The sequence below is a fragment of the Spinacia oleracea genome, chromosome 2 (genome assembly GCF_020520425.1).
Source record: "Spinacia oleracea cultivar Varoflay chromosome 2, BTI_SOV_V1, whole genome shotgun sequence".
Classification (NCBI taxonomy): domain Eukaryota; kingdom Viridiplantae; phylum Streptophyta; class Magnoliopsida; order Caryophyllales; family Amaranthaceae; genus Spinacia; species Spinacia oleracea.
Window position 1 is genome coordinate 15498584 of NC_079488.1, and position 14401 is coordinate 15512984.

The following is a 14401-nucleotide window of genomic DNA, read 5'->3' on the forward strand; positions in this document are numbered from 1 at the left end:
GACTGGATGGTTTGTGTCACTTGGTATGTCGCCAGTTTCTTGGAAGACCAAGAAACAGCATACTGTTTCTCGATCGTCTGCTGAGGCAGAATATCGATCGATGGCAGCTCTGACGTGTGAGTTGAAGTGGTTGAAACAACTACTACGCGACTTGGGGGTGACACACGACCAAGGCATGAGGATGTATTGCGACAGTCAGTCTGCGTTACATATTGCACAGAATCCGGTGTTCCATGAAAGGACAAAACACATCGAGTCAGATTGTCATTTCATTCGAGATGCAATCAAGGAAGGGATCATCAGTCCGTCGTACGTGTCGACGAAGGTTCAGTTAGCAGATATCTTCACCAAAGCGTTGGGGAAGGCGCAATTTGAGTTTTTTTTGAACAAGATGGGCATTCGAGATCTACATGCTCCTCTTTGAGGGGGATGTTAAGATATGTTAAGATATTAGATATTATTCTGTGAATATTCTGTAGAGTCCTAACTATGGTAAGTTACCTAATGTGTACCTAGGGTTTAGGTAACTGAGTTGTACTATATATACGTGTGTTATTAATGAGAATGATACGAGATTTCACAATATTTGACAGGCTTTTAAATGTAAATCCTAAATTTGGAAAAGTCGGACCATTCTAGCAACAAAGAGATATGAGTTCACTTTTCAATGTATACCATATGCCGTACTCGTAGTTGGGTACAACAGGGTTATCTGGCAAGTCCTAGTATCACAGGTTATACAATTATCCTTTCCTGGTCTGTATAAATGCTCTTACAAAAGCATACTAGTATATAATTGTCAAACTTCCTACAACTGGTAAATTTTGGAGTTAAAGTACAGATGTTCACCAACAAGCCAACAACTTTCTGTATTTCCCCCCTAAATTAAGTACATACTTCGTAGATCATAGAAAAGGCTAAAACATAACCAGTCAAAACTTAAGTTAGCAAAAGAGGAACTTTGGTATTTTGCAAGAAAAACTGAAAAAGAATGTACGAAGAAGTATATGATCTTAGTCTCAGTCACTGTTTGTTTCTTTTGCAGGTAATATATCATTTTATAATGTTAGAAAATCGGACATAATCAGAATACACAAACTAATGTACTCAGCAGAATGACCATAACAGTTGTCACCTTTCTTCACCTACTCTATTCCCCAGTACCAAATAAAGGGTGGAAAGGGAAGGAAAAAAGATGAAACTGATACAAGAAGACTGATTTGCACCTTGTTCTGTACAGCAAGTTCCGAACTGCTGGTGTTCTCCCAAGATTCTGAAGAAGAAAACAGAAACCATTTTTCAGCAACCCAACATGAAACAAGTAGGTTGTCAATTTCCAGTAAATTCAACATGAATTTTAATTGAAAGACAGAATACTAGGGATACAAGGACATTACTTTCCTGAAAATGGAGATACTAAATACTAACTTCAGCTCAAGAACATGGTAGTACTCAATGTCAAATCTAGTTTCCAATTAAAGTGATCATCTTACCTTAATGGCTCAATCTACAGGTTCTGCTTGAGAATGTTGTTCCTCGATCAACTTCTGAACTCTCTGATTAAACAGCAAACAGAAACACCCATTTGGGCAATCAAAATCATGCCAACGAGTTCAATTCAAAAACAAGAAAAGTCCTCATATATCCTACCGTGATAGAACTCCCAACCTCCTCTAGCTTTTGTAGAAGTACCAATTCATCAGGTGGAATAGCATCATGTTTAACGAATTTTGAAGGAGACATCTGCAACCAGTTCCAGAAATAAAATTTTCTAAACTCAAAACATGCAGAAAGGTAGGGGATTATAAGAAAACAGGGAAGTAACTTATATAGAAATAGATCATTAAATGGCTTAAAAAGTTAAAATAATAGCGAGGTCCCAAACAAAGGTTTAATCATAGGTAATGTATAGAAGTTCCTAAAAACAGGGACAAAGCAGTGACCGACCACCTTCTATCCTAGGATATCGCCATATTTGAAACAAGTTGAAGGAGACATCTGCAACCAGATTTAGAAAACCAATTTCTGGATTTGTTACGGTTGAAATTAGATAGTTGGGAAAGGCAACATTGTGAAGGGGAAAGTGCTATGAATTACCATAACTTGTTCTCCGAAAACAAAACAAAAAAATGCTGATCCTCTCTAGAAAATCCAAGTAAAAAAAATATACTGTAAAGGCTTAACTAGAGGCTAAGGCTCGACATGTTGCAAATCTTCTAGAAACTGTGAAATCCTAAAAATAAACATCATATATACTTAGTTGAGTACTTTGAGATGAAATTAAACAAAACAAAATTGCTAAGAGGATGGAGCAATGACCAACCACCTTCCATCCAATGTTGTATATACCTAATTACATAGAAATTGCAATTTGCAAACCTGAAGTCTAGATTCTGGAACATAAACCTTTATGGAATTATGGGAAGCAGTCATAGAACCATTCGAAGGAGCCAGAACTCCCATAACTTTGGTTGGGCTTTCATTCTGTGACTGCAGAGTTGGACTGGGTATCAAGCTCGATGGTGGATCCAAAAGTCTAGTGAAGTAGTGAGGAAAATGTTTAATGTAAAAATAACATGACCTATTACAAAGAGTTTAGATGAAAGATATTGACATAACATAAAAATTTTAAAATAAACCAACCACTATTTTAAAAACATTATTTTATATAATAAATAAAAATTTCAAACAGACCTCAACAGCACCTGAAATAGGAAGTAAGAGAGATGGGGACGCAGTGTTAAAAGAAAGGAAGTGGTTTAGGGACAGGGATTTGTGGTTTGGGGGTCGGTTTCTGGGGTTGTCGGTGGGTGTTTTTTATGTCACCCTAGAAACTAATTTTCTTTACAAGCCAATCCTACATCAGAAAAGTTAACCAGTGACCCCTCAATTTATAACTTCACTTGAAGCATTCCTAGAGTTAAAATTTCTAAATTTGTTAATCTCCAAGGACAATAAGGGAGCAATAGACCAGAGCTTTGCAAAGTGCGAGTAAGCATAGTTCACACATCATCATTTTGACATTAATACCTCAGAAATTTGTGGATGGCCACCCATCAAAGTTGGAGCATCTCTAATTGCAGCTACTTGTCTAGAGAAAGCCTCGGTCCTCAGATTTGAAAGGTGACTTAAAACAGCCTGGAAAAATGTATTGATTAGACTAAAGGAAATCAACTATTGAGCTTAGTATTAACTGGGACAACATTCACCTTTCGGAAGGCACTGGGATTTGTAATACCTTGAATCTGAAGATCATCACTTGACGGTCTTCTCACACCAGCGTTTTCAATTCGGACAGAGTAAACACCAAAAAAGGACTGCAAGTACCCTGATTTCATCAGGCAAGAATTTAAATGAGACAAGAATATAGATGCAGAACCACCAAAAAAAGATAAAAATATAAAAGGGACCAATCCTTTCACATATATCAAACTAAGTTGAGCAAAGCAATATTATTTTCCTAAGGTGGCCAAAGGTTAATAACAATCAAACCAAATTTTAATCGTATAAACTAATTTTGGGATGTTTGCTAACAACTCTTAAATCCTCGTAAATGAATCATGACAGAAACACTATTTCAATGCCTCCAAACAGATTCCTGTCCGTGTCAAGGGAATTGGATTTTGGATGTATGCAACCTGACACCTTAGAGTGTTAGAAAGTAAGTTTACCACTGACTCATGCTCCAGAATGTCTGCTGCTCCACAAGAAGAAAGAGGCTCAAACAATTCTACGAGCCTTTGTAATTTAATCCATCTAAATCCTAGCAAAGAAGGATAGTAAACAAAGATTTGAAAAAAATGACATAACTTAGGAAAAAGGAAGATGTTGTCAGATTAACATCAATCACAAGTTCACAACTTCACAAAATAGCATTCCGGATCTAGAGCCAATTGTGGACACCTATCTCACCAAAAGAAGCAATCTAAATCTTAGCGAAGAAGGATAGTAAACAATTATTTGAAAACAATGACAAAACATAGGAAAAAAGAACAAGTTGTCAGATTTACATCAATCACAACTTCACAAAACAGCATTCTGGATCTAGAGCCAATTGTTGACAACTCTCTCACCAAAAGGAGCAAGGCTGTGCGGCAAAAGAAAATTAGGAAAACTGCATAGCAAGTAGTAGTAGCAACCTTGGTGGGGGAAGCAATGCACTATAGATGACAATATCAAGTGAAAAAGAAAAGGGCCTATAAAATAAACGGATATTTCATGAAATACCCCCGAGTTTTGCCTTAATTCACCAAATGCCCATCAAGTTCCAATAATTCACCAAATACCCCCCACAAATGACTTAATACCCCAAATACCCCTCCATGACGTCATCATCCTTATGATCAACCAATTACGATCTAATTACTCACTTAATCCTTAATTAACCCCCTAATCTCTAATTACCCACCCATAACCATTAACCCACCCATTTCTTTTTCTTTTCTCACATCCCTTTCTTCTTCTATTAACCCACCACCCACCTCAAGGATTTCCATGGCAGCCCCCCTTCTTCACTCTCTCTCTTACTCCATTTCCGCCACCACAACTACACCTCAATCAAAACTCGGCATATAGCTCATATTTACTGCAGTTCCATCAAGATCCAATTGAGCCACCAATTACCAGAAAGAAGAACGGAGCTTTGCATCAAATTGTGCCACCAATTCTCAAAAAATCACAAATCCAAAATAAGGGTTTCTGGGGATATTAGTAAATTAGATCAAAAAGCAAATAAATGATTAAATCAAAGAACCCCAGTTCACAAAACAAGGCAAATAAATTATTAAATCAAAAAGCAAACTCCAGATTTTGCAAATATCAGCTGGATTAATCGAGCTGGTCAAATTGAAAACTATGGGAAATGAATTATTTAGGGAAAAACTAAATAAAAAAATGGAGAGTGAGAGGAGATTGGCGTCGTTTAATTAGCGAGAAAGATCTGGGAAGGTCAGGGAAGAAGAAAGGTGGTGGTAATGGAGTAGGAGAGAGAGTTAAGAAGGGGGGCTGCCATGGAAATCCTTGAGGTGGGGGGTGGGTTAATGGAACAAGGAAGGGATTTGAGAAAAGAAAAAGAAATGGGTGGGTTAATTGGTATGGGTGGGTTAATGGGTGGGTAATTAGGGATTAGGGGGTTAATTAAGGATTAAGTGAGTAATTAGATCGTAATTGGTTGATTATAAGGATGATGACATCATGGAGGGGTATCTGGGGTATTAAGTCATTTGTGAGGGGTATTTGGTGAATTATTGGAACTTGATGGGCATTTGGTGAATTAAGGCAAAACTCGGGGGTATTTCATGAAATATCCGTAAAATAAAAGGACAAAGGGGGGGAAATCTACCACAGAAGCAGCAATTCCTCGCCAACATTGAGTTCTCCCAGGGGACATATTGTCTCTCATTTGTGAAACTAGGCCTTTCAAATACAATTAAGAATTAAAAAAGGCTGCAGTTTTAGTATTTTCTCATGGAAAGAATGACAAGTGAAACTCCAGAAGAATCAATCTGCCTGTCGAGGAAACAAACTCAAACATGTCCATATTCATCCTAAAGCGGCTGTTCAAAGAAGAATAACTCACACCAACCCTCAAAAAAGAAAAAGCAGGTGCAAGATGAATAGACGAAGAACGATAAGAGGTTCAAATACAACATATAAAAAGGGTGTTAGACTTCCCTTCTAAAAGTGAAACAGTCCCATTACCTAACTTTCACTTGATGATGGTAGAAAAGATTGAAAGATCTTGTGAGATAGACTTTCCTGGGCTTTAGTTGGAAATGTGAGCCTCCACTAGCATTTCAATTTTTCAATAACACATCTACTACTCTGCACTGTATTTACGGAGACCCAAGGTCTCGTAGAAATCACCAAAGTCATTATTCCAGCAAAGATAATACTTCGTATCATAAAAGCTACCAAAACAAACCTACCTCATACAAATGCTCTCCAAAGAATCCCAACTTACTAGATGATTTATTTTCTTCTCTTCCACCCTAAAAAAGAAGAAATTCCTCTTCACCTACCACATTTTAGTTAACTACCGGAAATTTTAAAAAGGAAACATTCAACAATTAGTCAAGTACATATGAATACTAGAGAATTAGAGATAGAAAATAAGTCATCCTCAGAAAGATATAGCTTCTCTTCCTTCTAAACTCTTAATCACATCCTCGACAACTGCGCCTCAAAAGGAATTTTCCTAGACTGTCCCCCAAAATAAGCCAATTGAAAGTGTAGGAAAGACTTTAGATAACATATGATACGAAAGCAGGAAACCCATCAAAAACTGGATTTACCTTAAACCTCTCCAAATCATCATAACAAAAAAAATTAAAAAATAACACATGGGTAACTTGAGATAGTGGAATATTATTGGATACTTTAATATTGAAATTCTATTAGTCTTGACATTGAATATTCTATTTTATAAAAAAATTAAACATCTATAATAAAATTGGAAAATAAAAAAAAATATACAAACGTATTGTAAATACGGTGTAAAATAAAACAATCTTCAAGGAACATACGTAGTACAAAGGTATTGAGGATCATAATTCATACTTAACTTTTTTGCTTAGGATCGAAGGGTTTGCTTCCAGTTGTTATTAAATTGTTTCTATGATAAGAAATTCCTTTAATACACATTACCAGACAATTCCTTTTATTTAACATTTGATTAAATAAACCGTTCAGAATATTTTTAATTTCCAAGTCTTTTTTACACAATTTAGATTAAAATTAAGTTAGTACTCTGTAATCAAATTTATAAGCATAATATAATACTCCGTAGTGTTTAATGATTCTTTTAATTTATCACTTATCGCGATAGTTTACTTTGTATTTTCAAAGAAAAGGACGATAAATTGTTTGTCAATCTAAATGATATTTTCAAAGGCTTCTTTTGTATTCAAAGTTTAATTTTAAAAAATATTTAAACTTCAATTCTTCGTGTTCAAATTCGGACTATTGGTAGGAAGGGTTGACTTATAGAAATCAAATCATCATTTCTATTATTAAAGTGATAAACTGATAATTAAGCTAATGTATCTATAAAAATTAAAATAAGACAAATTAAATCAATTTTCAAATTTAAGGAGAAGGATAATTGATAACATTACGGCATACCTAAAAGTATACATATGGAAATCTTTCAAAAACTGTAAACATTAGTTAACTTTTAATGTGACACCAACATCAACTTCTCTCAATCCACCAAGAGCCTTCCAAGCTTTCAGCCGACACCTTCTTTGTAACCCTATCTCCTCCCCAAGTAATCATCTTCTATTTCTCCTAAATACATGCACCCCTGAGTAAACAATAAAAGGAGAGAAATAGTATCCTCGATTCCTCGCTCAAACCAAAAAAGGATCATTAGCAGTTTAGCACAGAGCCCTAATTGTCCAAGCTCCTATTCTACATACAGGACTACAGGCTCCATACTTCAAAGATCAGATCGCTAAAATAGATCGTCCCTTCCTTCTAAAGTTCCATATCCTGGAACTTATTTCTTAAAGTTGTGAGTTCCCTTAAAGTCAAGAACTTCAAGCCAAGGTATATGAATTATGTAACAGTTCATCTCATCTAATTACCCTCCCTTTTCCGGTTTTCCTTGAACATGGAGAATATCACTAAAATCATTTTGAAAAAAAAAGGTTGAAGATCGAATAATTAAAAGGGGACTAAGATTCCTTTTATGGAAAAAGTTTCATGTAATTCACGGGTTAGAAAAACCAAAGACGGTACCGGCAGCCCATAGAATAGCACCAAACTGAAAATAATTCGTAAGTTTTTCTCACTCTTAAAGAACCACAACACAGAGACTTATTAAAATAATTCATTCACTTCCGACAACAGAACCCAGTACATGGACAAATCAGTAAAGTAACTTCTATCCTTTTCCGATTTCCTATCAAAGCTAGCATCATTTACCCATAACGCAATACAATAGATTTCAAATGAGTCCACTCGACCCTAATGATCACGACAATTTGTCTAAAAGATACTGAAAGTAACCGTCTAAGTTTTATTCCTTTGGTAATTTGGAAAGTTATTTCAATGACAAGCTAGTTCATACTTCATTCTACTTGGATTGCCATTAAATCACTCGAAACCAATGCATCGAAGTAATTTACCAATACTGTGATAGGGTGCAGACATATGTCCTACATCAATCAATACCCTTGGCCCCTCTCATCCAACCTCTTGAGCTTTGATAAGTTGAGTCAACCTCATGAGTTAAAGTTCAGCTCACTATTTTCCCAAGAGATCAACTAAAAGAGAACAGACTAAGTGTTTAAGACTACGTTACTACAAATCCTATTTTTATCTAACATACGCATGTCCAAGAAAAATTGCATTCTCGCTTCCCTCGGTAGCAGAAAGGGATCAAGGGAATACAAAAGCCTTTCTCATAAGCAAGAAAAATTGCAAAAGAAAATATCGAAAATGAGGGTAATGAAAGCAGTTTACAACTCATCAAACCATATTGGAAATCCTTGTACCTTGCTCAATCACGATATCTGCTACCGAGGGTAATAACACATATTTCTCCTTTTTCAGTACACCGAAACAAGGGAATGGTACTGGCCTTGTGACCTGCACTAAAAGAATGAAACTTATGAACACAATCTTTAAAATGTGAAATTTCATGATCTATGAACTATATGAAATTGTTTGCTAATCAACTAATAATTCTATGATTAAATAATTTCTAAATTCTAATCCCACTTTTCACTCCAGGTATCAGGAGGAGATATTTACTATGGCATTCAACATTCTACTTCTATCATACTAGATTACTAGTGCGGTATATACGAACGAGTTTCACTTCATGCCATGCCAAAGCATAGAAAAATAAAAGCTAGTCGGAGCAACAACACATTATTTGATTGCAATCAGCCAAATATCAAAGGCATCTACAAAAACTAGAGGTAAGTAGGAAACATGACCTCGTTAGAACTAGAAAGATCAACAACAGAAAATGAAGATACTAGGTTTAGGATTATCAGTAGCTCGTAAACAATGATAATCCATAATAAGTACATGTACTAAAAGTTACAGTACTTGTGAATTTAAAAAAGAACATTCGTGGTTTAAATAATTAAATGACATCCCTAGGCACAAACCGCACAATTTACTTTCCTTTAACAGATTGAGATATTTGTAGAGTTTGGACTATTAATTGTAACCAACATTCACATTTTTCTACTTTTTCATCAAATATCTCCTTACTTCCAGATTCACGGAACACATATACAACACGGCCAAATACTTCAAGTTGCTGAACAGATTTCTTCTACTCCATGCTTTATGTGGTGCCTTATTACGAACTGATCTTGAAGGGAAGCGGTTAAGGATGTCTAGCTGGGTGAATACTTCAGCCAAAAGCCCTAAGCTACCTGGAAGGCCCTTACCCCTATCCATTTTTTGCTTGCTATCTCAGTAATTGTTCTTAATGAGATTATATTGAAGTGTAACTTGCCGCTGAATACCTTCCTTTTTTTTGACAAATTTTCATGAAGGGCTTGAATTAAATCTCAATAAGTAGCCACTCTGTCTTTCCATAAGTCCTTTCCAATTTTCCATAAGCCTGCTTAAAAAATGACACTAAATCATCCGTAAGTGAATCCATAAACTTAAAAATTTAAAGTCTTTTGATTCTTCTATACCAACAGACCATGAAATGCTCAATCCTAGGGCATTAATAACATACAATAAAAACGTGTGCACTACTTGTTGATCCTGCATGAGTGCATGGTGTCTCCATAGCTTTTAATTGGAGTCACCAACTATATTACTCTGAAGAAAAGTAAAGGATAGTTTCAAACTCCACCAATTGTTTTAACAAGTTTCTTCTACGCATCAGAGGCTCAATGAAAATTATCTAGTTATGGCCTTTAATTCCGTTTAAGAATCTCCAATGTTTCTTTGGATCTAGAATTATGTTGGTTAACCACTAGTTCACATTTTCTCTGAGTTCCAATTTTGTCCAAACAGCTTTAAATGCACCAAGAGGTGGCTCTTCATGCATCGTAACATCTCCTAACGAAATCCTAAGTTCAATTCATTTAAAACTCACTTCGACAACATAGCATAATGAAGCCTAAACACTACAGAGAACAAGAGAATAATCTACCATCATAACTAATATAACTCAACAAACCAATGTATAAAAAAGCACGAGGCGCACCAAAGCAATAAGAGTCCTAAAACCCAAGTGTAAGGCGCAAGCGTAACTGCGTAAGGTGCGTGCCTCATCAAAGAGTAAGGCGCAAGCTCAAGGTGATTTTTAAAATTACAGCTTTCTTTACTATTATTTTTATATATCTGACTAAAATAGAGTATTTAAAATTTTAAACCACAAACACATATAAACATCAGATTTGCTTCAAAATTACTCTTTGTTTTGACAAAAATAGAGCATATAACATAGTGTTTATCATGCACTATATAGGGTCGGCTGATTATTTATTTACGTCTTTTTCTTTGTGACAGCAAGCAAACCTCAAATTTGTGACTTAGAAAATGATTCTAATGGTCAGCAAAACTACTTCTGATTCAGTAATTCAAATATGCAAAGAGGGGTGTCCACTGTCCAGTACAAATTCATATCTAGACACCTAGTCCTCCAAAAAAAACACCAGAAAAGCTACTTAAGGGTTGAATTTGCAAACTCAATCTCCTTCACTGTCTCCCCAAAGAGTACAAAACTCAAAATCACTGGGGAAATTTTAGATCATATGATTCATGAATAACAAACTAACAACTTTAAGCTTCTGGTTTGCTATTTTCAAAGATAGCTACATATAGAAGTGGCAGCAAAACTAATATTTACATTTAGCAATAAAAAATGATATTGCATTGACCAATATATGAAACCTAGAAGTTGTAGGACCTTCAAAAAGGCAAGAAAGTGATTGGTTGAAATTGCATTTAAAGGAGGTACATCGAATATAAAAGGCATGCATCATGTTTTGTTGAAAAAGATTATGCTCGGTGCAATAGTTAGTTTACCAGGGAGTTTGAAATGAAGATATGATGTTCATTGTTCACAATCACCTCCAAAACCATTGTCAACATGTCATACTTTCTTTCTTAGGTAAGAATGACTTCCTAAACTAAGTCATTATTGGGGCTTGTACTCGGACTAGTGCGAAGAAAGAATGTAATTGTGAACAAGAGACGTTGAGGGTACTCTATAAGCATGAGTACTAAGTGAGGGAGCTATCACAAGAACATAATTTCAACGACATTTTAGAAACAATGAGTAAATCAACACAATTAAGTACAATGAACACAAAAGCCTAACCAAATCTTCTTGTACTCGAGTATGTTTCATTGAACAGTCATTTCTCAAGAACAAGACACAAAATTTCATATGCTTCCTCACTAACAACTAACCAAAAATAAATTACCAGCACGTAAACATTTGTTCCTCAATTTGTAATGTTAAATCGAATTCCGTCTACATCACTTCTTTCAACAACAGTTTAGCAACAATGAGAGCTCAGCAAAATTGAGTACAATGAACCCAAAAGCCTAACAAAATCTTCTTGTACTCAGAGTATGTTTCATTGAACAGTCAATTCTCAAGAACAACACACAAAAATTTATATGCTTCCTCAATTACATCTAACCAAAAATTAATTATCAGCACATAAACATTTATTCCTCAATTCGTGATGTTAAATCGAACTTCGTCGAAATAATTAAGAGACTTACTTTGTAAACAATGGCATCAGGGGTGACATAAAGCTTTCGAGACCGAATATCTTTGCGCAAAATGAACCTTCGAACAGGCACATACAGCAACATCAACAACCCAATTCCCCACGCCAATATCAACAGCAACGAATACAACACCCATTGTGTTGTTTGATACTTGACGAAATTCTCCTCCATTTCATCAAACGACGCCGTGTAAATCACCGTCGAATCTTCTTGTTCCTCTACCTTATCGCCATTTTCGATACTCTCAGCCGATAGTAATCCCTTCCCCAAGCTCCCGATTTCCGCTACCTCATCGCTCGTCTCCATGATAAACAATTAAGGGCAGGAGTTTGAAGCTAAACCCCTAACTGAATTGTGAAAATCAAATTTGGGGATGAATTTGGAGGGAAATAGTGCAATAATCGACAGCTTTTTTGTTGGTCAATAGGAAATTGAGGGGTTTTGGAGTTGAAAATGAAGATTCTACGGAATTCTTGAGGGAAAAGATTGTGGAATGCGTTGAACCAAATTGCGTGAGAAGAGGCCTTAACCAGTTGCGTTAATCGGGGGGTAAAATTGGAAAGAAAAAGGGAAATAAAAGGAGAAAGCAGGAAAAGTTCTAATAGAAAATGTGGACTTGACATCCGTTTGTAAACGGTAATTGATGGTGTAAACGGCCGTGTTGTCAGTTGTCACGGTTCAATCAGAGTTTGTCAGACGTTATTCAACCGTCAACATTTGAATTTCAAAAGTTAAGTGTTTCAGTTTCAAAATTTTAATTGCAAAATTCATGAAAAATATTGGACATATTTGGTGATTAGCGGTTAGCGGTTAGTTGTAGCGGATTGAATTAGCAGTTTTGACTAGCTGATTGAATTAGCAGTTTTGACTAGCGGATTAGATTAGCAGTTTGTATAAAAGTGTTTGGTAAATAGCGGTTAGCGGCTAGCTGTTTGCGTATGTAAAATGACAAAAAAGGACATTGTTATATTGAATTGTTTAATTTAAAAATACAAATTGTTAATATGATATATACATGTAATAACGTGTATATTGGTATATATATCATGAAAATAATTTTAAAAAAATTGAGATAAACTTTGGGTTGGATGTTGTTTTAAAAGCATTATAAGCAAATTTTGGATAATACTGACCCTTTTCATCCTTTTCATCAATATGTCCGCCTCTCTCATTCATATTTCATCCCAAATCTCCAATTCACCCCACCTATTGCCATCACCAATTCACCATCCCAAATCTCCTGAACCCCATCTTCATAAACAAAAACAAAAAAAAAAAAAACAATGAACTTTTAATATTCAAATCAAAGCTAATGGATCTAATCTCCTACTCTAGACTTTAGACAAGATTTGAAGAAATCAATTTCAAAATTTGCTCTTCAATTCATGAGCAAGTATTGGATTTCTCATATGGTGACATGCATATTTTGATATGAAATTATTGATCCCATTTTGCGAATAAAGCTTTGATGTACTTGTTCATGGGGGAAAAAGTTTGAGAAATATGCTTTCATATTTTTTTCTTATGAAGGTTGGATTGCAGATGGATCCACGGAGCCATCAGCCATGGAGGGGAAGTTAGCAGAATATCAGGGAAGGAGAAGACACAAATACTTGGGGGCAAAGTCGTCTTTTTAGTCTCAAATATCAAACCACTAGATGAAAACGCTGGTATATTCAGCATTTTCATAATTAGCGTTTTAAGTACAAACCTCTAATTGAAACCGCTAACAACCAAACACCTTAATTAGCGGTTTCAACTGGTCAAACCTCTAACAATACAGAATCCTCTAAAAATTCATCAATCCGTTGTTTACCAAACACCCCCATTATCTCTCATTGTTCACTTTTAATTTCACTGTATAGTAAAACCCTAACCTTCAATCCAATCTGTAATTCCGCCGCTATTGTTCTTCTCTCATAGTAAAAGCTGATTTAGAAGATCAGCGTATGGTTTAAATGGCAAATCTAGACTATGCAGAGGTAATATTTTCTCGATAATTAGATGTTTATGGTATGTTGATGCTATGGTGTTCAGATGTCTGTGGGTTAGGTTGGTGGTTATGGAACTTTTGTTATATATGTTTATTGTGTAAAGCTGCGGTGTATTAATGGGGGGCCTCGTTGAGAAGATGATGAATAGTAATGGGACCCAATTGAATTTTTTTTTATAATAACTTTGTAGTGATTCCGATTTAATTTACATAATTCGTAATTAATATTAAAATATTAAATTTGAGGGGCCTCTATAATGATGAGTATATGGTTGAATAATGTTTATTTTACAATTGACTAAATTTGATTCTCCGAGAAAGATTTACATTTTGTAAATATATGGGTATTCCTCTGTAAATTGCCGAAATATAGATTTATTAAAGAAATACTACCTCTGTAAATTATCTGGAAATATTTAAATATAACATATTGTAAATATGTGTTTCATATTAGAATAAAATAAGAGTAGATAACACTCCCTTCGTTCCTAAATACGTGTCCAGTTCCCATTTATGGCGTTCCCTTTTATGTGTCCACTTTCCGTTTTTGGACATACACCTTTCCCACTTTTCCATACACTTTCCCCACTTTTCCATACACTTTTCCCACTTTTCTATACATCATTATTACCTTTTCTTACACATTCTCCACTTTTCCCACTTTTCAATCACCACCTCCAC

General features: G+C 35.2%; 1 protein-coding gene across 2 annotated transcripts; it reads right to left on the reverse strand.

The window, feature by feature from the left end:
• Positions 1 to 994: 994 nt before the first annotated feature.
• LOC110778971 (uncharacterized) lies at positions 995 to 12286 on the reverse strand. Of its 2 annotated transcripts, XM_021983504.2 has the most exons (7): positions 11719 to 12281; positions 8499 to 8592; positions 3210 to 3328; positions 3031 to 3138; positions 1651 to 1743; positions 1494 to 1556; positions 995 to 1273 (listed from the first exon to the last, which is right to left on the reverse strand). In XM_021983504.2, exons 1-6 carry the CDS (start codon positions 12031 to 12033, stop codon positions 1503 to 1505), a joined length of 783 nt encoding a protein of 260 aa, XP_021839196.1. In that variant the 5' UTR covers positions 12034 to 12281; the 3' UTR covers positions 995 to 1273; positions 1494 to 1502. The 2 variants fall into 2 exon arrangements, with proteins under 2 accessions (XP_021839196.1, XP_056692491.1); XM_056836513.1 differs by lacking the exons at positions 995 to 1273; positions 1494 to 1556; positions 1651 to 1743 and adding an exon at positions 1790 to 1998 and having other exon boundaries at positions 11719 to 12286.
• Positions 12287 to 14401: the final 2115 nt, after the last annotated feature.